The 24,403-nt window shown below is 50.6% G+C and overlaps 8 protein-coding genes across 8 annotated transcripts; 5 read left to right on the forward strand and 3 right to left on the reverse strand.

Annotated features, from left to right (window-relative positions):
* Positions 1–17: 17 nt before the first annotated feature.
* Positions 18–1,047, forward strand: MIND_00438000 (DHO-dh domain-containing protein; the record flags this gene model as incomplete). Its single annotated transcript, XM_037361195.1, has 2 exons — positions 18–203; positions 253–1,047. The coding sequence occupies exons 1-2, from the start codon at positions 36–38 to the stop codon at positions 1,045–1,047; spliced, it is 963 nt and encodes a 320-aa protein (XP_037221487.1). The 5' UTR covers positions 18–35.
* Positions 1,048–4,756: 3,709 nt separating this feature from the next.
* Positions 4,757–11,861, forward strand: MIND_00438100 (DNA polymerase epsilon catalytic subunit; the record flags this gene model as incomplete). The annotated part of the gene is made up of 9 exons (XM_037361196.1): positions 4,757–5,041; positions 5,094–5,237; positions 5,267–5,977; positions 6,026–6,342; positions 6,392–6,572; positions 6,631–6,816; positions 6,865–9,327; positions 9,376–11,778; positions 11,829–11,861. The coding sequence occupies 9 exons, from the start codon at positions 4,757–4,759 to the stop codon at positions 11,859–11,861; spliced, it is 6,723 nt and encodes a 2,240-aa protein (XP_037221488.1).
* Positions 11,862–11,972: 111 nt separating this feature from the next.
* Positions 11,973–12,792, reverse strand: MIND_00438200 (uncharacterized protein; the record flags this gene model as incomplete). The annotated part of the gene is made up of 3 exons (XM_037361197.1): positions 11,973–12,212; positions 12,268–12,580; positions 12,623–12,792. The coding sequence occupies 3 exons, from the start codon at positions 12,790–12,792 to the stop codon at positions 11,973–11,975; spliced, it is 723 nt and encodes a 240-aa protein (XP_037221489.1).
* A 252-nt stretch (positions 12,793–13,044) lies between these two features.
* MIND_00438300 (Acid protease) lies at positions 13,045–14,714 on the reverse strand (the record flags this gene model as incomplete). The annotated part of the gene is made up of 8 exons (XM_037361198.1): positions 13,045–13,263; positions 13,315–13,349; positions 13,397–13,482; positions 13,535–13,817; positions 13,877–13,963; positions 14,015–14,185; positions 14,235–14,406; positions 14,457–14,714. The coding sequence occupies 8 exons, from the start codon at positions 14,712–14,714 to the stop codon at positions 13,045–13,047; spliced, it is 1,311 nt and encodes a 436-aa protein (XP_037221490.1).
* Positions 14,715–15,497: 783 nt separating this feature from the next.
* Positions 15,498–16,491, forward strand: MIND_00438400 (NmrA domain-containing protein; the record flags this gene model as incomplete). The annotated part of the gene is made up of 4 exons (XM_037361199.1): positions 15,498–15,750; positions 15,927–15,967; positions 16,018–16,135; positions 16,184–16,491. 4 exons carry the CDS (start codon positions 15,498–15,500, stop codon positions 16,489–16,491), a joined length of 720 nt encoding a protein of 239 aa, XP_037221491.1.
* A 606-nt stretch (positions 16,492–17,097) lies between these two features.
* Positions 17,098–19,141, forward strand: MIND_00438500 (Family S53 protease-like protein; the record flags this gene model as incomplete). The annotated part of the gene is made up of 8 exons (XM_037361200.1): positions 17,098–17,346; positions 17,394–17,888; positions 17,936–18,071; positions 18,121–18,286; positions 18,331–18,377; positions 18,427–18,451; positions 18,506–19,041; positions 19,089–19,141. The coding sequence occupies 8 exons, from the start codon at positions 17,098–17,100 to the stop codon at positions 19,139–19,141; spliced, it is 1,707 nt and encodes a 568-aa protein (XP_037221492.1).
* Positions 19,142–21,131: 1,990 nt separating this feature from the next.
* On the reverse strand, positions 21,132–22,445 carry MIND_00438700 (uncharacterized protein; the record flags this gene model as incomplete). Its single annotated transcript, XM_037361201.1, has 8 exons — positions 21,132–21,146; positions 21,193–21,351; positions 21,401–21,469; positions 21,522–21,713; positions 21,764–21,895; positions 21,947–22,014; positions 22,065–22,236; positions 22,290–22,445. The coding sequence occupies 8 exons, from the start codon at positions 22,443–22,445 to the stop codon at positions 21,132–21,134; spliced, it is 963 nt and encodes a 320-aa protein (XP_037221493.1).
* A 480-nt stretch (positions 22,446–22,925) lies between these two features.
* MIND_00438800 (uncharacterized protein) lies at positions 22,926–24,040 on the forward strand (the record flags this gene model as incomplete). Its single annotated transcript, XM_037361202.1, has 9 exons — positions 22,926–22,973; positions 23,031–23,045; positions 23,096–23,258; positions 23,305–23,385; positions 23,439–23,481; positions 23,536–23,688; positions 23,742–23,768; positions 23,817–23,934; positions 23,986–24,040. Exons 1-9 carry the CDS (start codon positions 22,939–22,941, stop codon positions 24,038–24,040), a joined length of 690 nt encoding a protein of 229 aa, XP_037221494.1. The 5' UTR covers positions 22,926–22,938.
* Between the last annotated feature and the right edge of the window lie 363 nt (positions 24,041–24,403).

Below are 24,403 nucleotides of genomic sequence, written 5' to 3' on the forward strand. Positions count from 1 at the left end.
TGCCAGTCTTGGCTTCTCCACAAACTTCCACGATCATGATTCACATTGGCAGTCTGGAACTATCTACGCCCCTGGTAAATGCCTCTTGTGCATGGGCGTCGGACCTACAGCAGCTCCAAGCACTCTTTGACTGCGACTACACCGGAGCAGTCATCACTCGCACTGCGACACTACAAGGCTTTACTGAAGACGCGACTCACACAGTCAGCGCCATTCCGCTCGCAAAGTAATCCTTGACCAACTTCATTTAAGGCTGCCTTTGCCTCGCAGTCTCTGAGCTCCATCAACTCATATGGCTACAGCCCTCACGAACTCGCCCAATATCTTCTCTGGATCGACACCATTCTCTCCAGTGCCAAGACGAAGAAACCATTCATTATTAGCACCACCGCCTCCGATCCAAAGTCAATGGAGCTCGCCGTTTCCGCCATCCAATCGCTGCGTGCTAAACACCCGCAAGTCGGCATCGAATTCAATACATCGTGCCCTAATATTCAAGGCTCTCCACCGGCGGGATATACCCCCCGAGAACTCGTCCCTCTACTCAGTGTACTTGCGGATGCGTGGGCTCTCGACCCAACTCTTACCATTGGCCTTAAACTCCCGCCATACGTTCATGCAGCCCAGTTTATCGAAGTGATCAGCGTCCTCCGTGCTCTTTGTACCCTCCAACCTGGCTCTGGCGGCGCACGAAGCCCAATAGCCTATATTGCATGCACTAACACTCTCGGAAACTCGTTGTTGTTCCCAGACCAAGTCGACGAGTCTGCTGCGTCAGAGTTTGCCCTGCCCACTGGGCTTGGAGGGTTGGCTGGAGACGCTCTGCATCCCCTTGCGCTTGGAAATGTCCACAGCTTCTCCAAAGCTTTGGCTTCGGAGGGCTCTAATTCTGGCCTGCGCGATTTGATCATTATTGGCATCGGGGGTGTGACCAGTGCTGCGGCAGCGGAGCGTATGAGAAAGGCAGGAGCTCATGTCGTTGGAAGTGCAACACTTTTTGGAAAGGAAGGTATTCGCGCATTCGAGATTCTGGCCAAAAACAAGTAAGTTGAGTTGAGTCAATTTCTGTGTTGGATATGTACATATACCAGTGGAAACCTTGGGGGAGGACAGTTGTTTTCTGACTTCAGTGTAAAATAATATTAAAATTAGAAGACTGGAACAATTATACTTGCAGTGGGACCCAATTGAATCCGGTATTAGCGAGGATATACCCCACAGTGAATTTTTTTGCCATGCTCTTCGAAAGCGACTGAAAGCATCGTCTGCTTCTATCGATATGATCCAGCTTAGGCTTAACCGGGTATCTTTCGTTTATATTGCTTGCTCTCTCACTCGAGCGTGTAAGTTCAGAGAATCTCCATCCAGCCACTTGTTCATGGCTGGCATTTGGTGCATTGTGATCGCAATTCGCAAACTAGATTCAGAATAACCTTGATTCCACTCTTTGAACACCAGAATGCTTCATCGCGACAGAAGCAGGATTGACGTCGCAGTCTGCGAACAACGAAATGCTTGCGTGAGAATCACCCTCATTGCCATGAAGTCGACGTTTGGGAGGACGAAATTTAGAGAAGGTTGGCAGAGTTATGTTGAGTGAGTTCAGAGCAGTTCGATCAACAGAAAGCGTGAAGGCCCGAAGGAATGTAGGGAAATAGCTGAATATTTTGTCAAGAATCTAGAGAAAGGCTTCGGAGGGGCAGAAAGATTGGTTATGTCCTAGGTCTTGAACAATTGGGGGACTGAAAGTTACCAAGCGATTTGACCTCGAGCTCGACTCTGTCGACGTTATGGACTAGTATAGCCGAGAAGAATGTAAGCAATGCCATGGGAGCTCAAGACTTTACAGGTCCTGAACCATACAAACATTGTGGTAGCTGCTGCAGAGAATGAATATGTATGCCTTGCCAAAATCGGAACTTGAAATTGTGATTTCTTGCTTTCCACCACCCAACCACCAGCTACCCCTCTCCTATCCGCAAAATTCACAAACCTGCACGACCAAACCTCAGTGTCCCTCCCGATTTGACTTTCGTGTGGATAAATGGCCCATAACTAATCCATTCGGTTGTCGCTCGGTCATTTGGCAATGTTGGCCAGTGTTCACAAATGTTCAAGAAACAACCCACCCTCTATTGTGCGAACAACAGAGGAGTTTTGGAGTAGTACTGCAGAACTTCCAAGACGTTCTGAGTCTTCTGACGTTGAACTGCACGATAGATATGTCGCAAGCCGCAAGCAAGTTCGCTTCTCGCCAGCGCATATATCAAGGAGTCAGAAACTTGGGCGCTAAGACGCAAGAGAAAGCTGGGCATGCAAAGATTCTCCAGGTTCTTATTGCCTTGGTTTGGGTCTTGGGTGCGTGGGCTGTTTGGTTATTATTTCGCGACCTACTCTTTTTTTTAGAGCGACCGCAAAGAATCATGGTGCTGTCTAGTAGGCCCAAAATGCTCTTTGTCGACGGACGTCGTGAAGCTTGACTTCATCTTGGCTGCTGATCCAACATGGCAATGCACTATAGCTCTTAATCTTCTGGTGTGGCTGGCAGACAATTTGTTAACATTCAGACCTCCCACATTCGCGACAAGTTCGCAAACAAGATGCTGATGCTTTACGTGTCACAAAAGATCTTTCAACGAAATGAAGGCATTGAAGATATCCGGGAACCAAGAGAGGCGATCGCATGTCCAGGGTCGCGCATAATCGCCATGTGTAACGATTAACACGTTGTGACACAGCTTGTTTCGTGGTGTCACTTTGCGGTATTTCTTCGACTTGAATAATGCTGGTCCAGATTTGCAGTCACCTGCCTTAGAACTTGCATATTTGCTTAGCAGGCGGATATTCACCATAAAAGCCTTCTCTTGACACATTTGTTCAGTCTCGATCGTCATCTACCCTTTTCTTGGGCGTGGTTTACGCATGCTCCGGCTTTGGAGCTCGTTCTATTGCCTGACGTTGGTCGTCTGCAAGAAGTGCGGATTGTGTGTTGCTGGATCGGAGGTCGGCATTGAGGATAGTGCGCGATTCAAGAACGGAGCACTTAACGGCAGAGCAACCCACATATAAATTCTCAGAGGTCTTTATTCATTCCTCCCACCACTTCGACCTTGTCTTCATTCCATGGCCTCCACAACCGGCCCTGTTCATCCTTTCGCGCCTCTCACTCCCTCGCCCTTAACGGTTTGCCGTTACGAGCTGCCTCTGCCCCCAAATTTCCCTTCATTTACTCTCGTTATCACCCAGAGGCCAAACAACGACGTACTTGTATTTCCTTGGACCCCAATCGAATACATGCCTCGCGAACCGAAATCCATTGCTGCCCAGGTAAAGCATTCTTATCACTACCATCGCCTTCTTACGTGACATCCTTCCCTTTGTCCAGCAGAAATTACTATCGCCTGCGACGCAGCCGGCTCAGACCTCCACGTTCCGTGCACTGTTGAGATTCTTCCGGGTGCGTCATTCTAACCATATTTGCTCTGCTGAGACACACCTTCTAGCGCTGCGTTGCCTATATCGTCAAAAAATTCCAATGCAAACGCGCTCATCGAGCGTAAATGATGGAACCACCAATAAACTTGTCGACTTGTCAATGAGGTGTAGGCTTTGGTTGCCCTTTTCAATGCTGATTAGGTGCAGAATGGCGAAGTCTATTCTATTTCCCTACGCTGCCAGCTTGCTATCAAACCTGCATATCTTGCTTCTAAAACCCGCGGATGGAGCATTTCCTTATCCCCAAATAATGCCCCCTATAATCCACGTATCGTACATACGAAACTGAAACCTCAAACTGTAATAGTATGGCAGTGAAATATTACGGGACAATTCCGAAAGAGCTCCCCCCGCGTTTCGTGGGCTATAATCCTGACCCTCGCTATGTAGACATTTCCGGTTTTAAATTACCGCAATTTCCCAGGGCCTTTCGCGAACTCGGGGAAGGTCCATCTCAGCAGTACCTTTTCTTCGTGACTGAGCGAACGCCGAAGGCTCTTAGAGGCATCCTGACGCAGTTTTATAGCCAAGAGCTCTACGCGAGATACTGTGACTGGGAGTCGCCGTACACTGTCGGTCATTGGGTCAAGATACTCTCTACCAACTGGCGGTTGTGGACCGTGACAGCGAGTGGTCCTTCGACGGAGGTACCGCATGAGATGGTTCAGGGCATAGGCTGTAGCACTGTCGTCGAGTGAGTTGGATTCGTTCCCGGGATGAAAACGAGCACTGATGATGGTATAGGCGCGATATACTGAAAAGGACGATGTAAGGAGAATAGAGTGTGAGGAGAGATAGAATATAGCGGCGAGCAGCGCGGTGCGGTGGTTTCCGTCAAGGAAGTGTTGGTGCAGACGGATGGAGAGGGCTAATGAAGCTGCGTTGGCAATGATAGCTCGAATTGAATCTTTGGGGTATGAAATCGGACTAGAGATGAACGGAACATTATAACGATGTCTGTACGAGTTTGGCTGCCCAGCTGGAGTGACTCCTGAGGTTGCAACGAGGTTTACTTGCAATCGATGGTCACGATTGTGCATTATAAGCTCAGAATCTGGAAATTCCATGAAGGGCGTAGTGGCCTGGGCACCATAATATTTCCGTAAAAGAGACTCTTCCTCAGGAGAGATAGGGTTGGTCGAAATGAGTGTTTGCATTTCCGTCGTTCAGGGTGTTCGTTGGAAGGAAGCTGCACGTTACACGAGGTTACACGACGTGACCGTTACATCACACAGCGTGACCTTTCGCGTTTCGTTCCATCATGGCCCGAGGGTCAAGCAATTTTGGCCTCTCTTCTCGTGGACGAGGCTCATTTCGTGGCCAGCGCGGAGGTGGCTCCGTACACTTTAGAGGCGGCAGAGGGCGAGGACGTGGGAGGGGAGGGGGAGCAGGGTCAGAAGGCGCACCGCGACGCGACGATGACGGGACACAACTTGCCGAACGATTCGAAGAAGTCAGGGTGTCTGATGAAGTCGACGAAAAACTCGGGTTTCCAAGAGTTCAAGAGGGATTGCAGAAGGAAGGCTGGCTCGTCAACATGCATCCGGTGTGTTGCCTTTTTCTCGTTGCTTTCGACGACAGCAATTCACATGGCTTAGACACTAGTCAAAGACGCTGAGTGGCCCTCAGGCAAGGCTGCTGTTGACTTCTACTTCATTCAAGACGATGGCGGCATGTTTAAATGCACTTACCAATACGAACCCTACTTCTATATTTCCTGCAAGGCGCGTCTTTTGTCTTCCGTTCTTTGAAGACTCTTATGTTTGCCTAGAACGGCACAGAAACGACGATAGAGGAGTGGCTAAACAAGAAATATGAAGGGCTCATATGCCGCATCACACGCGAATGGAAGGAAGACCTCAAACTCCCGAACCATCTCATGGGACATCGGCGATTATATCTGCAGCTCTGTTTTCGCAACGTATCAGATCTCCTCGCAGTTCGAAGAGAGATAGTCCCTCTTGCACTGGCCAATAGTGCCAAACGCGACGCCGTTGACGCGTATGCTGAAGTTGTCAGCGCATCAGCAAGCGCGAGCATGGATATAGATTTTGAAGACGAATGGGGTGGTCGGGCGACGAAGAAAAATGGAATTCGGGACAGGGACCCTCGAGAAAGCATCATTGACGTTCGCGAGTTCGACGTGCCATATTACCTTCGTGTCGCCATCGACAACGACATCCGTGTTGGGCTCTGGTATGCAGTCACATTTACCGCTGGCCAGCCTGCTTTTCGCCACATCGCGGAACGAGTCAAACGTGCGGACCCCGTCGTCATGGCCTACGATATAGAGACGACAAAAGCGCCACTCAAGTTTCCTGACCAGGCCATAGATCAGGTCATGATGATTTCGTACATGGTTGATGGTCAGGGCTACCTCATCACAAACCGTGACATCGTTAGTGAAGACATCGATGATTTCGAGTATACGCCCAAGGAGGGGTATGAGGGCCCCTTCATTGTGTTCAATGAGAAGGATGAGGTGCGCTTTCCAAGCATTACAATCTTTTCAGGGAATTGATTGTCCTAGGCAGCTACAATTCGTCGCTTCTTTTCTCATATTCAAGAAGTTAAGCCAACTGTAATGGCCACATTCAACGGCGACTTTTTCGACTTTCCATTCCTCGATGCACGTGCCAAAGCCAACGGTATCGACATGTTCCTCGAAACCGGCTTTGCCAAAGATTTGGAGGACGAGTACAAGAGTCGTTGTTGCGTCCACATGGACTGCTTCCGGTGGGTGAAGCGGGACTCGTATTTACCCCAGGGAAGTCAAGGTTTGAAGGCGGTCACGACTGCAAAGCTGGGGTACAATCCCATCGAACTCGATCCTGAACTGATGACACCGTATGCCTTCTGATTCTCTTTTCTTCGGATTTGCTGACAGTCCCGATAGATACGCGGTTGAACAACCCCAAGTACTTGCGCAGTATTCAGTGTCAGATGCTGTTGCGACATATTACCTCTACATGAAATACGTCCACCCATTCATCTTTTCGTTGTGCAACATCATCCCGCTCAAGGCCGACGAGGTTCTCCGCAAAGGAAGCGGAACTCTCTGCGAGACTTTATTGATGGTGATCTTTGTTTTGCCTGCAGTGAAAAAACATCAGAGTTAACGATGGAAAATTCCAGGTTGAAGCGTATCGTGGACACATTATCATGCCAAACAAGCATGAAGAAAGCCATGGAGCCATGTATAACGGACATCTCGTTGCAACCGAAACCTATGTCGGTGGGCACGTAGAGGCGTTGGAGGCTGGAGTATTCAGGAGTGATATTCCGACACATTTCAAGATCGAACCTTCCGCAATTGAACAGGTTAGACTCATTTTCAAGATCCAGTCGACTTGCTGAAAGCATGCACAGCTTATCGAGGAACTCGATGCGGCACTGACATTCTGTATCGTCGAAGAGTCCCAATCATCAATGGACAAAGTGACCAACTACGACGAGGTCAAGAACGAAATCCAAAGAATGCTTGAAGTTATGCGCGACGAGCCAATCAGGATGGACAACCCGCTCATCTACCATTTGGATGTAGCCGCTATGTACCCCAACATTATGTTGTCGAACCGCCTTCAACCTGACTCGATGGTGGACGAAGCCGTATGTGCTGTATGCGACTACAATCGGCCTGGTAAGACCTGCGATAGGCGGCTGGAATGGGCGTGGAGGGGAGAGTACTTCCCTGCTCATCGGGACGAGTTCAACATGATCAAACATGCGCTCAATCAGGAGAGTTTCCCGCCCAAGAAACTTGGGGGCCCGCAACGAAGATTCCCGGACCTCACGGAGGCCGAGCAGACTGCCCTTTTGCACAAGCGGCTGGGAGACTATTCGCGCAAGGTTTACAAAAAGACCAAAGACACCAAGATCGAGAACCGCGAAGCCATTATCTGCCAACGGGAGAATCCATTCTACGTCGACACTGTCCGCCGCTTTCGGGACCGCCGATATGAGTATAAAGGGTTGCACAAAACCTGGAAAAAGAACCTCGACACGGTCGTTGCAGAGGGCAAGTCGTTGGGCGAAGTTGACGAGGCAAAGAAGATGATCGTGTTGTATGACTCGTTGCAACTCGCCCACAAGTGCATTCTCAACTCGTTCTACGGGTACGTGATGCGCAAAGGTGCCCGATGGCATTCGATGGAGATGGCTGGTATCACGTGCCTAACTGGTGCGACGATCATTCAGATGGCGCGTGCATTGGTGGAGCAGATCGGTCGCCCGTTGGAGCTCGATACGGATGGAATATGGTGCATGCTTCCAGGAGTGTTCCCGGAGAACTTCAAGTTCAAACTCGACAACGGCAAATCGATTGGATTTTCGTATCCCTGCACAATGCTCAACCATCTTGTCCACGCCAAGTTTACAAACCATCAGTATCATGACCTGGATCCCAACACGGGCGAGTACGTCGTCCACAGCGAGAACTCTATCTTCTTCGAGTTGGATGGGCCGTACAAGGCAATGATTCTGCCGTCTTCGAAGGAGGAAGATAAACTGTTGAAAAAACGATACGCCGTGTTCAATGACGACGGAAGTCTCGCAGAGCTGAAGGGATTCGAAGTCAAGCGACGCGGAGAGTTGCAGCTCATCAAAATCTTCCAATCGCAGTTGTTCGAGAAGTTTTTGCTGGGAACGACAACGGAGGAGTGTTATGCTGCTGTTGCACAAGTTGCAGACCAATGGCTCGACGTTTTGTTCAGTCACGCGGATAATTTGAGTGACGAAGAGTTGGTCGAGCTGATTGCAGAGAACCGTAGCATGTCAAGGACGCTCGCGGAATATGCGGGCCAGAAATCGACATCTATCAGCACAGCTAAACGACTAGCGGAATTCCTCGGTGATCAAATGGTCAAGGATAAGGGCCTTGCGTGCAAGTTCATCATCTCCGCAAAACCGATAGGCGCTCCAGTTACAGAACGCGCTGTCCCTGTTGCTATTTTCTCTGCCGAAGAGAGTGTCAAGCGAACCTATCTTCGGAAATGGCTCAAAGACAACAGCTTAACCACCTTCGAATTGCGGGAGATTCTGGACTGGCAGTATTATATTGAACGACTTGGGTCCGTTATCCAGAAGCTCATCACGATCCCCGCAGCAATGCAGAAAGTTGCCAACCCTGTTCCGAGAATTCGACATCCAGACTGGCTTCACCGTCGTGTCGCTGGTGCGGTAGACAAATTCAAGCAAAACAAGATGACAGACTTCTTCCGAGTGATGACGGAGGAGGAGAAGACGCAGCAAACCCAACCCCAAACGCAAGACATCGAAGATATTGGTGGGGAAGGGGACCGAGAAGGTGGCCAGAAACGGGCTGTGGTGAAGAAACGAATGCGGAAGGAGGCTCCAGCGCCAGAAGAGACGCCGATTCCGAGTCCTTCAGTAAACTACTCTGCATGGATCAAGGCTATGCGGCCGCGCTGGAGGCTGAAGCAGCAATTGCGCAATGGCTCGGGTGGGCCTGTGGTTGTACCAGAGATGTTCAAAAACGTCAAGGTTCGAACAAATCGACGATGGGACGTCATCCAAATTCGTCCAAGCAAAACTCCGGGACGGTATCTCCTTTGGTTGTCAGTGGACTCTGACATTGTTTCGCTCCCATTGCGGATTCCTCGCGAATTCTACATCAACATGCGTACCGCTAAAGAGGAGTTATTCCAAACCGAGTTGTACGTCTGGGAGAAGGTTACGCGTAGTCTGCCGCGAGACCTTTCTTCTGCAAATCTTTACAAGATATCAGTCAGAGAGGATGTGTACCAGCAAAACCAGGAGCATTTTATCGACTTGACGAACGATCCAAATGTGGATGGCGTTTACGAGTTACAGGCAAGTCATGTGACCGCGATATTGATGTAATGATTCTCACGATTGTAGGTGCCCCTGTACTTGCGTGCGGTGTTCAAGCTAGGCAAGACTTGCTCAACCAATGACTCGAGCACGTCTCTCAACCGGGCTCAGACCACCGGCCTGGATCTCTCTCAAATGGACCGCGCGGGAAGCACTTTCTCGAAACAAAAGTATTTCGACCGCGGCCAGGACAAAAAATACTTGTTTTTGTTCCATGCCCAGGGTGCCAATTCACCTCTCCATGTATTTGCGCTGTTTCTTCCAAACGGGACGGTCAAAATGCATCTAGTCGACCCAGCAACTCGGAGGCAACCTGTTTCTCGATTGGCGAGTACATATGCGGATTTTCTTACTACCTTCCGGGAATCTGCGTACGCCAAATCGAGTCCATATCCCTATCCCGATGCCCTAGAGTTTAGCACCACATATCACGGCAACGATGGTACGGCCCTCAAGGCCCTCTCTCGCGAACTTGGGTTATTGGAAGACAAATCATACATCATAGTTTTGTCTTCGAGCAAGGACGATTCTTACTTCGAGCGACTCGTCCCCAAGTTGTCCAAATTCCCCGTCCTCTCGATGACCAAAGCGCGAACTTCACACATCCTCGACATGTATCCGTGGCAGACCGACCTCCCCAAGAAGCTCTTCCGTCGCTACTTTGCTGTTGGCCCACATTTGGATCGGATGGCGACAATCGCAGATTACTATGACATACCGATTGGACATATTGAGGGAGACCACCCACTATTCCTCTCAGATGTATCATTCGCTCGCCGTCTTATTCAACAAGACATGGTTCTATGGTGGTCTCCAGGCGAGCGACCCGACCTCGGTGGTATCGAGGACGACCGGCGACCTACTGAAGAGTTTCCCAAAACGGAGTTCATGTCTCCCGGTGCATATTCGAACGTCTGTCTCGAAGTCGTTGTCCGCAATCTGGCTGTCAACTCTGTTCTACACTCGCTTGTCGTGAACGAACTGGAGGGAAGCGGTGGTGCGACCGCCTTCGACTCGGTGTCTAAAACCATGAACGAGTATGCCAAGGGAGAATCATCGCGTGACTTGACGCTTGGCGAATCGAACATTTCGACGCAGATGTTTAGTATTATGCGGTCGATGGTCAAAATGTGGCTTCTTGACAAGATAGAAAGTCAATTCGATGGTCCGGCAAACATGGTCCTGGACCATTTCTGGAGATGGATCAGCTCCTGTGCATCTCACATGTACGACTCTAGCATTCACCGCTTCGTCCACGGATTGATGCGCAAGACCTTCATCCAATTGCTTGCCGAATTCAAACGACTCGGGTCACATATCGTCTATGCCGATTTCAGCCGCATTGTCCTTGCGACATCGAAACCACCCGGTACCGCCCATGCTTATGCGACCTACATCACAAGCGCGGTCAACTCGCACGAGCTATTCCAGCATATTTACCTGCACGCCGGTACCTTCTACGACTATCTGCTGTTCATGGACCAGGCCAACTCAGGCGGGATTGTCTGCTCTGACCCAGAGGCCGTTGACCCACCAGAGACTCTCGAAGTTGAGGATAATTGGAACATCGCCAAATTCCTGCCGCCAGCCGTGCAAGATGACTTCAAAGCCGCTATTCAGTATTTCATCGTAGAGATGTATAAACTGCGGCAACGAATAACGGGAGGCGGGCGAGCTCCGCTTCGTATCATCCACAATGCCGATGGGGCCCCAGATTCGACCCAACGCGACGCTGGAAAGGCGAAAGAGATGGAGATGGTGCAAGAGTTTATTTCGCGGCGACTTACGCGGAAGCTTTTGAGGCTGGTTGGGGCTGCTCAGGAGCGATATCGTGACGCCGTTATGGACGAAGATGCCATCGTACAGTTCGATTTCCCGCTCCTTCCTGGTTCTCATCTCCATTTCGCCAATCCTACCCTAGAGCTCACGAAGATGATTTGTGCTGCGCTGGGTCTGGCAAAGGAGTACCATGTCGAGCTAGGCTTATTGAAGCGGAGCCTGCTCGAGCTGATTGGGGTGCGCGAATTTGCGGCCGAGGCTGTTTTCCGCAACCCCTGCGAGCCCTTGAAGCTGTTCAATGTGGCTTGTCAGCATTGCGAGGTGATGCGTGACATGGATTTCTGCCGCGACACAGACTTGGAGGTGACTAGCACCGGCTCGCATCAACGCTGGACATGTGGGGAGTGCGGGGGAGAATACGACCGGCTCGCAATCGAGTTTACGTTGATTGACATGGTCTACAGCATGGAGAGGTCATTTGCGCAGCAAGATTTGCGCTGCTCCAAGTGCCAACAAATCCAGTCAGACAATGTCTCGCGCTATTGCCAGTGCTCTGGCGCATATCAGCAAACGCAAAACAAAGCGGAGGTGCGGAGGAAATTGAAAACAATCGTGAATGTCGCCATTGTGCAAAATCTTCCGCGGCTCAAAGTGAGTTTTAGTCTTGGTTTACTTGGCACTTGCTCATCTTCTTCGTTCAGGAATGCGCACAGACCATGTTGAACAGTTGGTGAAACCTGACATACCTCTTGTATCGATACCCTCGCAAAGCACTCATACCAAAGATGTAGCCCAATAATGTAGATTTAAAAGTTTTGGATGAAGACTTCATAGGAGTATGCTGGTTAAGGAACGATGTTCTGGAGCCATGCCACCAAGTCGTCGATCTCTTGCGAGCTGATTGAATGACCCAGTTCTTCATAAGCGTTGAATGTGAGCCCGGTGGTACCGCCAGTGGATGGCGGTACGCCGATCTCGGAGGTCAAATATTCGATAGAGGTAAGCGCGAGAGTATAGGTAAGCACTGCGTCTGCTTTTCCGTGACCCCAGAAGATGGGAGTGCTGGCGGCCTGTGGCACGGACAGCTGGGGGGTGAAATCAGTTGTGCTTCGAAAAGGGAGAAATATTCTCGAAACTCACCTCTTTCGCCCGTGAATACCCACCCTGCGCATCACGGAGCGGAAGGCGGCCACTCAAGACTGCCACCCCGCGCACGCGAAGCTTCGAAACCAAAGCTAGGAGGAGCGACATGGTGCCGCCCTGTGAAAACCCGCCGACAACAATACGCTGGAGCGCAATGCCCGCAGCAACTTCGTTGTCAATCAGCCCCTCGAGCCATGCAAGGCTTTCGAGCATCTGGGCCTCGTCGTCTGCTGCTGGGGGAGAAAAGGACCGGACATCGTACCAGGCAGGCATCTGGCGTCCGCTGTTGGCGGTTATGGCCCGCTTTGGCCTGTTTGGTCATCAACTTTGAAAGATTTGAGGCTGCTCAGACGACGAACGCATGTGGGAGAACGAATTTACAGTGCCCCAGCTCAGCGGATTGGAGCTGGGTGGCGTCGTGGCGAGTTGTTTGAGGCCGTGGCCAGAGTCACCCAGGCCATGAACGAGGATGATTGTCGCTGAATGCAAAGTTTGGGCGGGGATGGTGAAGAATTCAATCATGGTGGTCATTCAGCTATTACAGGCGTCCTTTAAAGAGGAAAGGTGCCTCAGTCAGCTGCGTAAGGGTGGGTATCCAAGCAGAGTATCAATAGACTGTGAGAGGTCAGCATAACGTGTAAAGTGTTTGTCAGCAGAGATAATCTAAATCTTATCGTCAATAAAATTCCCACGCCAGTAATCGAGGAATGAGTGAATGTCAGTGCGGGTATGAGTACAAGATAGCGTCCAATGCTGTTCTATTGTGATTAATGTTTATGCAAGCTTGGCGAACCCAACTGCCTTCTGCTTCACATCGAAAACAGAGTAGACGTTCTTCATGAAGGCATCGCCCAGCAGCCACACTCCGTTGCCCAACCCAAGATCCTGCGCGGCAAGCGACGCAACACAGTCGCTTGACCCGGCTTTGGTCTGGCCAAGGTTGATGTTAGCGGAAGAAATTGTCCAGTCTTTGCCTCCCCAGTTGAAGGAGATCTATAATCGTATCAGTGCTGATTACTGTATAACAAGAAAAGCTATGCTTACCTGAGGTGGGGAGTTGCATGGATACGAGTAAAAGCCTGGTGACCATAAGCTTATGCAGATTTCATCAACTTTCCCGGCGCACCATTGGAAGCGTCGAAGAGTTTAGATCCCTTTACACTTGCAAAGATCTTCTTGACGGCATCGGGAGGCCCATACGCAAGGGTGGTGCTGAAATCGCTATCAACACTCCTCATAACAACGAGAAGGAGAAGAGATATACCCAGAGTCAATAATGGTTTGGATACCAGAGACAACGGTCGAGGTGCCAATTTTGACCTTGCCGTTCGTGGCCTGCCAGAATCCACCGGACGCATCGACGGAGTGGAACTCAATTGCGCCAGTGAACAGCTTCGAATTGGTCCCACCAATGTACAGCTCTGAGCCCGTTTGCGCGAGGTAGAAGCTGAACTGTTGGGTCTTGACGTTGCCGTTGCTGACTGCAGTGTAGAAGAAGGGGTCGTGCTTCAGGTTCGAGATGGCAGGGAAAGCCAGACCCAGAATACCTGTAGTGAGCAAGTTAGCATGACAGCCGCGGCGGTCGGTGGCGATACGGTGGGCTTACCGTCAATAGGGTCGTCGTCGAAGCTGGAGCTGAGGGTGGTCACAGGCGAGAAGTATTGCTTGCTCGCTTTAATGCCCGCAACAGCAACTATGGTGATGTTAGCCAAAAGACCCTAACTGTAGAAATGATTAATCCCACCTGTGTCAGTGTAGACGCCCCCGCTGACGGTGGAACCATCGCCATATTGGATAGAGAAGGAGCCCGACTTCTTGGCGCTGGAGGAAGACTTGGATACAGCATAGCGGCTCTTCTTTTTGCACGTGGAGCTTGTGCAAGAACTAGATGGCACCCAAAGGTCGGACGAGCCAGCTGTGGCATTTCTTAGTTGGAAACGTATACCAGTTCAAGAACCACGCACTGTCGAAGTCGATGAGGAATTTCTGGGCAGGTGTGCCAATAGAGATCGAGCCAGCCCACTCGAGGTCGTTCTCCTCATCGGTGAGCTTCTCAGACTGGCGCTTAACAGCGCGCTGTTGCATACGCGCCTCAACATCAAGCGGCGTTTTCCGGAGCTCTTTAATTTCCGCACCCTACATAACAATAAGTATGAATGAACTTTCGGGAAATGAAAGAGTCGGACCGCATTGAAGGCGGCGATACCCTTGTTCTCTTTCAAAGACAATAAGTTGTTCCGGTGTTTGTTAGCTGTGAGGACGGTGGCTGCAATGGCCCTGTCGTGGTCGAATACTCCAGCAGAAGTAGTCAGCCCAGCGCGCTTCGCCATTGGAATGGCGACGCCATCCGATTCCCGCTTGGACGGGTTTGGCTCGCGGGTTGGACCTGCGAAGGCTGACACAGCGAGGGTGATGGTAAGAAGGAGAGACGCCTTGTTGAACATGGAGAGCAAGGAAAGAATGGCGGTCGGTAAGAAAAGAGTCGACTGGAGAGTTGAACGATGGGTGCTGACACCTTATAAAGGCGCCGGTGGTGATTGCACAACACGGGAGTGAGATGAGAGGTAGAGCGGTCGTCAGGGTTCCGCGTCAAAAAGTTGGACAATGAGGAGAGCATGCGGCCATCTGCATCTGCATGGAAGCCGTCACGAACACGTCAAGCTAGCACCCCTTTAGCTGATGCTAGAAATAGCCCAACCTGTACAAGTTCACTCGTGGTACATAGGATCTGCAGAGTCTGAGCGCATGGTTGTGGATGTTGGATGGACGGAAAACGGTTGCCATCAGAGACACGGTCACGTTTTGATTGATGCCAAGTCGTAGGTGTATTTTTAGCTGTGGTGATTTAGCATTTCGCGCGCGAAAAAGAACAGAAAAGAACGCTGTGTAAAACATGTCAGTATCCATTACACTATACGAGAGAAATTACTCAAGGATAGAGTGATTTTAAAACGAGCTGATTTTTTGTTGAACTGCCTATCTTATCATCATCAACGGATCAGCGGTGTTTTCATCACATATTTTTCCCGCGTGAACGGTCGGAGTGCTCCGTCCATAACGCTCCTCCGCCTCACATACAGGTGTGTCGAAACACCCAGCCAGTCAGCGAAGCAGCGTTATCCGGATTTCCAAGGTAGTGTCCGACGTCAACGATGAGCAAAGTACCGGCGCTCGAGGGCGTCGAACTTGTTTATAAGCAGTGACCAGTCTAAGGCAGAAGTAACACCATGTCTTCCTACAAGTCTTTTGCCCTCGTCGGTGCTGGCCTTCTCGGAACTCCGATCGTTGTTAGTCTCGCAGCAAAAAACGTCCCCGTTGTCGTTATTTCTCGTCCCAACTCCAAGAGCCTCGACAAGCTTCCTGTCGGCGTCCAAGTCAACTCTGCCGTAGTCGACACTAGCGATTCTGCTGCGGTTACCGCCGTTCTTAAAGAAAACAACGTTGATGTGGTCATTGCCACTCTTGCTTCCCAGGGCGTGCGTGAGTGCGCAGAAACACATCATCGAAGCGGCCAAGAATGCGGGAGTCAAGTTATTCGTGCCTTCGGAGTTTGGCTTCCCGACTGAAGGTCACACTTACGGACTGCTATGAAATATCCAGTGCGCTCAGTGACCAGTCTTCCTCTCGCTGTCAGATACATATTGACCACAAAACAGAGCACCTGAAAGAGGTTGGGGTCCCTTCCCTGAGGATCTTCGTGAGTTCAAATTCAAATCCATCCCAATGCTAGCTCAATTCAGATCGCAGACTGGGCTTTTCATGGAATTCATACTAATGGCATTTGGATATGCAAAGACCAAGAAGATCGTGGTTCTCGGAAAAGGCGAAGCAACAATTTCCTCCACTTCCATCACAGACATCGCCGGTATTGATGCTAGGTCATGTAAAGTAATCGACATTAACCAACTCACAGGATTCGTCGCCCACGTCCTGACAACGCTTCCGCATGAACAGGTGGAGAATAAAATACTCCGCATTCAAGGCGATAGCCTCAAGGCTAATGAGCTCGGCCCGTTGTTCAACACCACCGTTGAGCATGTTGACGACATTCCAGGCCCTATGAAGGGCTTAATGCTGGCGGCAGATAATGGGGCTGGTAGTACAGGCTGGGACGTTGTCGCAGGAAGGGAAGGAACGGGGGATGCCGCTGCTGGAAGTGCGAGTGAGCTTTGGCCGGGCCATCATTGGAGGACGATTAAAGAGGTTCATCATATTTCGTAGACTTAAGAGTATTTGTGCCTAGAGAAGAAGTCGTACAACCATGAGATGTGGTTCCCTCGAAACGTGGTTTGATTTGGGGCGGACTGCGAGTTTGAGAGGAATACAGCGGCAGTTTAACGAGATGGAAGTCGTTCTGGGAAGTCGATTTGGAGGGCTCGGGAGTAGAGAAGATCGCAAGCAGATAGGCACTGGTGCTCATCGCAAGCGTGTCTGTCACAAATGTCACGCAATGTCACGCAATGTCACACGCTTCACACTTTGCAACACGGTCTCTCAAAACAACAGGCATAGCGTCATCCCATCCCTCACCGTGGCATGGAACCTCCTCACATCATACTCACCGACCAAAATTCTCTCACTCCACGTATAAATTTAGCTATGGGCTCTTAATTTGGCGCATTCTAGTCACCAGATCCTCTCCTCTGGACAAAAAATACTCATGGCTCGTTTTCTCATGCGCGCAACGCTGCTGATAAGGTGTCTATCTACCGGCAGCAAGCCTTAGCGGTGATGCGAAAGACGACATCCAGAGACAATGCACAGTAGGATCCACATGGCGTCCCACTTCAAAAGGCGCGCCGAACTGGTCGATTCAACCAGCCAAAAATGGTCCTCCGCTACTTTCTGAATGTTCTTTCGATCTTTGGCGCTGCCTCGGCAGCCAGCATGGTTCTGCACGAAAGGCGTTCAACTGTCCCGGCGGAGTTCACCAACAAGGGCGCGGCTGCAGCAAACGAAGTGATTACTCTGCGTGTGGGGCTCGCACAAAACAACATCGCAGGCTTACAAGACAAGTTACTCTCCATATCCACACCGGGTAGTTCGGAATTCCGCCAATGGCTGTCGATGGAGGAGGTATTGTACAAGCTGGTATCGATGCTACGATCTAATCATTAGAGCAGGTAAAATCTTTCGTCGAGCCTTCAACTGAAACTCTTGCTGCTTTTCACAACTTCGCCTCGGCGAATGGTCTGAAGACGAGTGTTATCTCCCCGAATGGCGACTGGGTCTCTATAGACCTCCCGGTCTCCCAAGCCAACAAGCTATTTGCTGCGAACTTCCAAAAGTTCTCACATGCAAGCTTAACTGAGCCCCTTATTCGAACACTGTCTGTCTCGCTGCCCCAGGAGCTAGTTGGTCATGTCGAGGTCTTACACCCAACTACCGAGTTCACTACCCCAAATCCGCGCCTTGGTCCTATCGCCAGCATGCCACTGCCGGCTGACAAGCGCGCGACCGTACCTGCGTCTTGCAACAGCAATGTAGCAACCGGTGTAATAACTCCAGCATGTTTACAAGACTTGTATGGCATTCCGACAACACCGGCCACAGAGAAAAGTAGCACGTTGCTTGTAACTGGCTACGTCGGCCAATTTGCACAGTCCGCAGATCTTTCAGTGAGTACAGCGAAATGCTTATATTCCATCCAACTGACCAAAAATAGTCGTTCCTCAAGCTCCTCCGTCCAGACATTCCATCGACAACTACATTTGCTCTCCAGACCCTGGATCGCGGAACTAACCCGCAAGGCGCAAGCCAGGCTGGTGTCGAGGCCAATCTTGACATTCAATACACCACTGGTGAGTTTTCTACTTGGATCAATGTTGTTCGCTAAATGACTTGGAATAGGCATTGCGACCGACGTACCGGTCAGTTTCCTTACCGTTGGAGGGAACAGTTTCTCCACTGCCCTACTGGATACGACCACGTTCCTCGATGGCGTCGCAAGTCCACCGTCTGTCATGACCACCTCATACGGTGACACAGAAGCGAACTTTGGAAACAGTCTGGCGACGTAAGCTTTTTCTAATAGACGATAGAAGACTAATATCCTTGCAGTCGCATTTGCAATGGCTATATGGCTCTTGGTGCCAGAGGTATCACAGGTGCTGCTTTATTGTCTTTTGATTCAACATCCCACTAACCTCCAAAAAGTTGCATTCGCCTCTGGCGATGGAGGGTAAGAACCATACCTGCTTTTTTCATAAAATAGTCTGACGGATTTTCCAAATAGTGTCCGAGGAAACCACGACTCGACCAGCGTATGCAACAACAACGTTTTCATGCCGGTATTCCCTGCCGCCTGTCCATTCCTCACCTCGGTCGGCAGCACTCAAGGTAGCCCCGTCGAAAAGGCCATCAACTTTACGGGCGGAGGATTCTCCAACGTATTCACATCACCCGCCTACCAAACCGCACAGGTGGCGTCTTTCCTCGCAACGGTACCAGCCAACTTCAAAGGGACCTTCAACCGCGCTGGACGAGGGTACCCAGACGTGGCGTTGCAGGGATGGAACTTCGAGATCGTGTCAGGCGGAGTTACTGGTCTCGTTGGCGGGACAAGCGCTTCGTCGCCATCTTTCGCCGGTCTCGTTGCGCTGATCAACGACAAGCTGGTCGCGGCCGGCAAACCCACACTCGGATTCCTCAATCCTTTCTTATATGCCAACGAAGGTGCATTCACTGATATCACTGCGGGACATAACTCGGGCTTCGTTTGTCCAGCAACGTCCGTTGCATTTGACGCTGTCGCGGGCTGGGATGCTTTGAGTAGGTCATCCAGTTTTTTGCCTCAAATATGCTCATTCTTCTTTTAGCTGGACTGGGCACACCTATCTTCTCGAGCTTGTTAGCGGCTGCGTTGGCTTAACAGTCGAACTTAAACATTTTTATCCATGGGCATCTCACTTGTACACCGAACTGTGGCCTCCATACACTATTTCAATAAACACTGACTTGGGCTGGAGCGCCGTTGGGGAAGATTTGCTTGAACAGATCGGGATAATGGCGTTCCGCAACGTCTGGATGGCTTCTACACCCATAAGTGACAACATAATGAACGATAAACGCCATACTTGACGCGACCAATGAGATTCACTCGGCCAGAGGGTTCTCGATCAAACTCAGTGAAGTTCACCGCTGGATTGACTTCATCAGCGCATTCGACCCCAAACAAACTTGTCCTTACAGTCGGTTGCGCCAACTGTTCCACGCTCATCTCGAAGTTTTAGGATTTCTGGTGGGACTGCGATTCAAGTAAGCCATCGCAAAATGCGGAAATGTTAACTGACAATCGAGGACATGCTCAGTAAGTCTGACGTCAAGCCCTATGTTCTGGAAGAAGGGAACAGAATAGCGGGCACCAGGAACGGTGTCGTCTGATGGCGAAATAACGCGATGAGAGGTTGCGCGAGCAAGCCCTCTTGTCACGAATTCCAGAGCTGGAGAAGTTAGGTCATAGTTAGTATCACTACGACAACGTACCGCGACCGATATTAACGACAAACGTCCCCGGGATTGGCGGTACATCGATCCATTCTCCGGTCAGGTTTTGCACCTGCAGCCCACGATGTTCCGTCGCTTGGAGGAGCTGTTCAAAGCAGCATCAGTTTTAGGCGGTGAAAGCCCCGGGTACTAACGAATGTTAAGAAACCCGCATCGTAATGCGGGCCAACCCCTTGAGCAGGTCCATCTGTTTGCGGGTAGCGCACAATCTTGCCCCGATGCTGCATCAGCTCGTCACTGTCGTAGAACTGTGAAAGCGAGTCGGCAGGCAGGCCAAGCGCCTCGCTGATGAGGTTGGCGAAGTCGTAGCTGAGTTGTTGGACTTGAAGGAGGTAGCGCTCCATTGTAGCTTTGAAGCCGGGAAGCAAATCTTCATTAGGCCACTACGGTAGAATGTTTGAAGGATATGTGTGAGTCGAAGGATATGCGCACCTGAGAAGGGCCCCATAAACTCCAATAATCTGGATCGCCCCGGCCAGCTACGGCGCGACAAACATGAGGTGTTGCGATATCGAACTGCTCTCGCCAATCTGTCTGTCCTTTACGAAGTCAGACCCGCCAACATTCGTCGCTGTCAACACACCTTTGGTGAATTCGGACCCAAGCTTGTTGTACCCCAAGAAATGCTTGCTGTTGACCATCGCGATCTTGACTCCGCAAATGAGCCACCAGGCAGAATTTATCATGATCACAACCTTGTCCTTCTCCTCCTGCGGCAAGTCGAAGAGTTTCGGGATGAACGCGACCAGGTTTTCAGTTTCGACAGGCACATTCGCCAAATAGAGGAAGCCAACGTTGATCAGCGCATGTCTCAGCTCACGAATGAAATGCCGTCGCTCTGCAGACACCGTCTGGGCATAGTCGAGCACCGGCACAGATGAGAAGTTGGCCATGGGTGGTGGTGGGAGAGGAGCGCTTATTCAGGGTGGTCTTGTGAGTTATCGCGTCAGAAGACGCAATTGACTTGGGACTGGCGGTGTAGGAGGAAGCAATGAATTCAAGGTAAATGAGCACATTAGCAAGTTGTCTGAATGTACCATGCCGCCAACTGTCTGCACCAACAACAAAAAAAGTCTGCTGGAAAGACGCTTGCCATGACTGTCACTCTGACACGCAAAACCACCTCTAGCATCGCCTCGGCACTTGCGGGCCTTGAAGAGAGGAAAGCAGCACACCACCCACGGTCTCGGCGTGAGCAAGGAAAACCGCAGATGGTGGCAGAACGTGTCTCGAAAAGTTTTGTGACATCGAAAAAAAAACCAGCATTCTGCCTGCATTCCATGTACAAGATAGGAAGAAAAAGATAGCTCTAGCTAGCTAGAACGTGCTATATACAATCAAAACTCATGAGACGCTTACTTCGCGGTGAACTGCCTGATTGTCAGCTTCAAATCAAGGCCAAAAATCGACACATACGTAGGTGCAGTCGTCAAAGGAGCCGTGCTGGGCAATGGGACCGATGACTGGGGCGTGGTTGGCCGAGGTGTTGATAGAGCAGATGCGATAAGCGCCTGGGGGAACACCAGCAGTGACAGCAGCAGTCGCAACGCCATTCACGGCAGCATCATCGACACCCTTTAGAGATCGTGAATTGTTTAGGCATTTCAAACAATCGACAACGCACCTTGAAGAAGAAGAACTTGGTGGGGTCAAGCGGGGTGTTCTGCTTGAGGTCCGTCAAAGTCTCAATGACCTAAAAAAACGATCAACATCTGTTCGTAGACGGTAGATGGTGAACGACCGACCATGTGGGTATGACCAATAATTTGGCCTTGAGCATTGAGTCGCTGAGGAGCAGCGAAGTACGTCTTCTGAGCGTTGGTGAAGGTACCGGTTTGGAAGTTCCTGACGTTAAGTTGAGCGTTGAATGCCTTGTTGGCCGGGATCGTTGCTCCATTGAGAGGGAACAAGAATTTGGCACTGGGCATGTTGCTGACCTATTCTCGGAGGTGAGAAGCTGACCATCACCGCCCAAAAGCCGTCTTACGGAGGGGATCAGACCGATGGGGGCGGGGTTGCAGGAACCAGTCTGGATTTGCTGTCCATTGGTGAGGGGAACGCCAGGCAAAGTGAGGGCACAGAAGTTGATGAAGTTGTTGGTGGAGGTCAAGCTAGGGCTCTGAGTCGCTATGTCAGAAAGGGCGCCCTTGAAAAATATAGTCAACCGTACCTGGCCCTCAACAGGTGGGTTCTGGCCATTGTCGGCGAAGTTGCTGCAGATCACGGCTGGGTTGAGCTCTATAGAATCATCAGCGATCTGACGATTGATGGGCGAGAATCATCCATACTAAGAGAAGCCTGGGGGTCATTGTCATTGTTAGCGGATGTGTTGTTGGTCGCAGCATTGTTGAGGGGAGGAAGGGAGGATGCGGCGGCGGCGGCGCTGGAGACGGTGGAAGCGAGTGCAACAAAAGAGCTGGCAGAAATAGAGGCCGAGCCTGAAGCTGAAGCACTGCTTGACTAGAGATCGGGGATTATTTACAAGCCAAAATGGAAGGGAACAAGCGACTTGCCTTGCCCCCCTTGTTGCCAAAACGGTTCCTTCCTCCACCAAATCCCTTACCGCCAAATCGGTTACCAGAGAAGCGGTCGTTCTCAGCACGACGGGTGGGCATGGCTCCGACAGAGCAGACGAGAGCGCCAAAGATGAATAGTGAAGCGGTCTTCATTGTTGTGGTTGTACGTTAGAAAAGAGTGAGGGATCCGGAAAAGATGGGAGATAGTTGAAAGACGCCTGGTCAAGTCGTCGAAGGAGAGGACTAGCCTGAGGAGACACGAAAGCAGAGAGAAAGAGTGTGGTAACGAAGCGGATTTGATGGTCCGTTTATAAGCCGTTTGAGCTGTCAACAAACAACGTCCATCGCAGATGCCCAACTATGCATGTGTCCAAGATGTGCTCGCGCTCTGAGTCTTATTTTTGACAGCGAATGGAGACTCGCGAGTCTTTTATGCGTTCTCCCTTTCCCAAGTTCCTTTCCATGAGTCGTTTGCCTCAGGAAAAGTTCATCTGATCTAAGCGTTATCCACGGCCCGACCCGTACTGATTCTCCTCAGAAGATCTCATAGAAGATTCGCCAAAGCTATGCAATGACGAAAATAGTTGGACAACGTACTCGGCACTGTCGCGGCTCGGTCACGATCCGTGACACTACATTCAACAAAATGCCCTCACGCAAGATTTTGGTCGATGCTGTTCTGTGCGTTTCGACAAACATGCTAGCCAGCGCTCATTGACCGGAAGTCCGAATCGTTAGTTTCGATATGGATGGGTGCAATCCAAAGAAATCGCACTCTATCTACGACTTACACGACTCATAAGAACGCTTATCGACTCGACACCTGGCCTCCACAAAGCCTGGGCTACCTTCAGCGCCGACTACAATCTAGGCGATCCGCTAGTCGTAGTGCATGACACTCACGGACGGAGGCTTGCTGACACGTTGAGGGAATACTGTCGAATTAGCGATGAATCCAAACTAGAGGTCTATCGAAAAGCTCAATGTCCGACCAGTGCTTAGAATTTCGCAGTCTGAAATCGACCGTTTTGAAGAAGAGGTCATCAACGGCGGCCCAATTGCTCTTCCTGGGGTCGCAGCCCTTCTGTCGCAAGTTTGTGTTGTTTTATGACGACAGTGTAATTTCACTGAAGACCCTGATTGAAGTTAGCGCATGATACGGCGTCGGGCTGGACCATCGTTACCTCAGGTACCATGGCGTTGCTGTAATGCCGTGGTTTTTGCATTGATCCATGTTTTCCAGCAACGCGGAACTATGCTCCTCGTGCTCTTGAACGCTGCGATATACCTCTACCTGCAGTCGGAATCGTAACTTCCAACGATGTTTCGCAAGGAAAACCGCATCCAGCTCCTTATCTCACAGGGGCAGCAAAATGCGGGGTCGACGCGGCAAACTGTGCGTTCCTCACATGTTTACCTGGTGCTGAAACTTGATCTCGATGGCAACAGGTCTTGTAGTCGAAGATGCGATTTCCGGTTAGCATCTGCTTCGGCATTCAACTCATCCCTCACAAGTTTTATCAGGAATCAGATCCGGTAAAGCCGCCGGCGCCGCAGTGCTTGCGGTGTGCACGTCGACGACCAGAGAAACTATCATTCAGTCAGATTCCCAACCCGACTTCATCGTGACCGACCTCACCAAGTACGTTTACCGATCCACTACCGCTGTCTGGCGAATGTCAACTTTCTCTAGGGTAACGGCCAAGTGGATCAATGGGCAAATAGAGGTGACTGTCAATGACGAATGAACTACTCCTTTGCAGTTTACACCTCGCGACTGTCTTGAGACTGTACAAGTATCTTCGCGTAAAGTATATTCACATTCTCTCCCCTTCCAGCTTGATCTCAACACCACACTGTAAATGCCTCAATTGACGACTGGATCGGCGGAAGCATAGCCCCTGGCGGCGTTGCTACCCGACCGAATCTGCTGCATCAATCAAGCAAATCAAAAGGCTTGGTATATAATAAGCCAAGGGACTGTCACGCCCTTTTTATTTGGATTCATCCCCGTTCGCCTTTTGCTCTTTCTCTTTCCTCTTGCACGATCCGAGATCGCTGCCCGCATTGTCCTCATTCTCTGACATCTTTGACCTAGTGTTCTTTCTTTG

The sequence above is a fragment of the Mycena indigotica genome (genome assembly GCF_014461135.1).
Source record: "Mycena indigotica strain 171206Taipei chromosome Unknown Mind.scaff0004, whole genome shotgun sequence".
Classification (NCBI taxonomy): Eukaryota; Fungi; Basidiomycota; class Agaricomycetes; order Agaricales; family Mycenaceae; genus Mycena; species Mycena indigotica.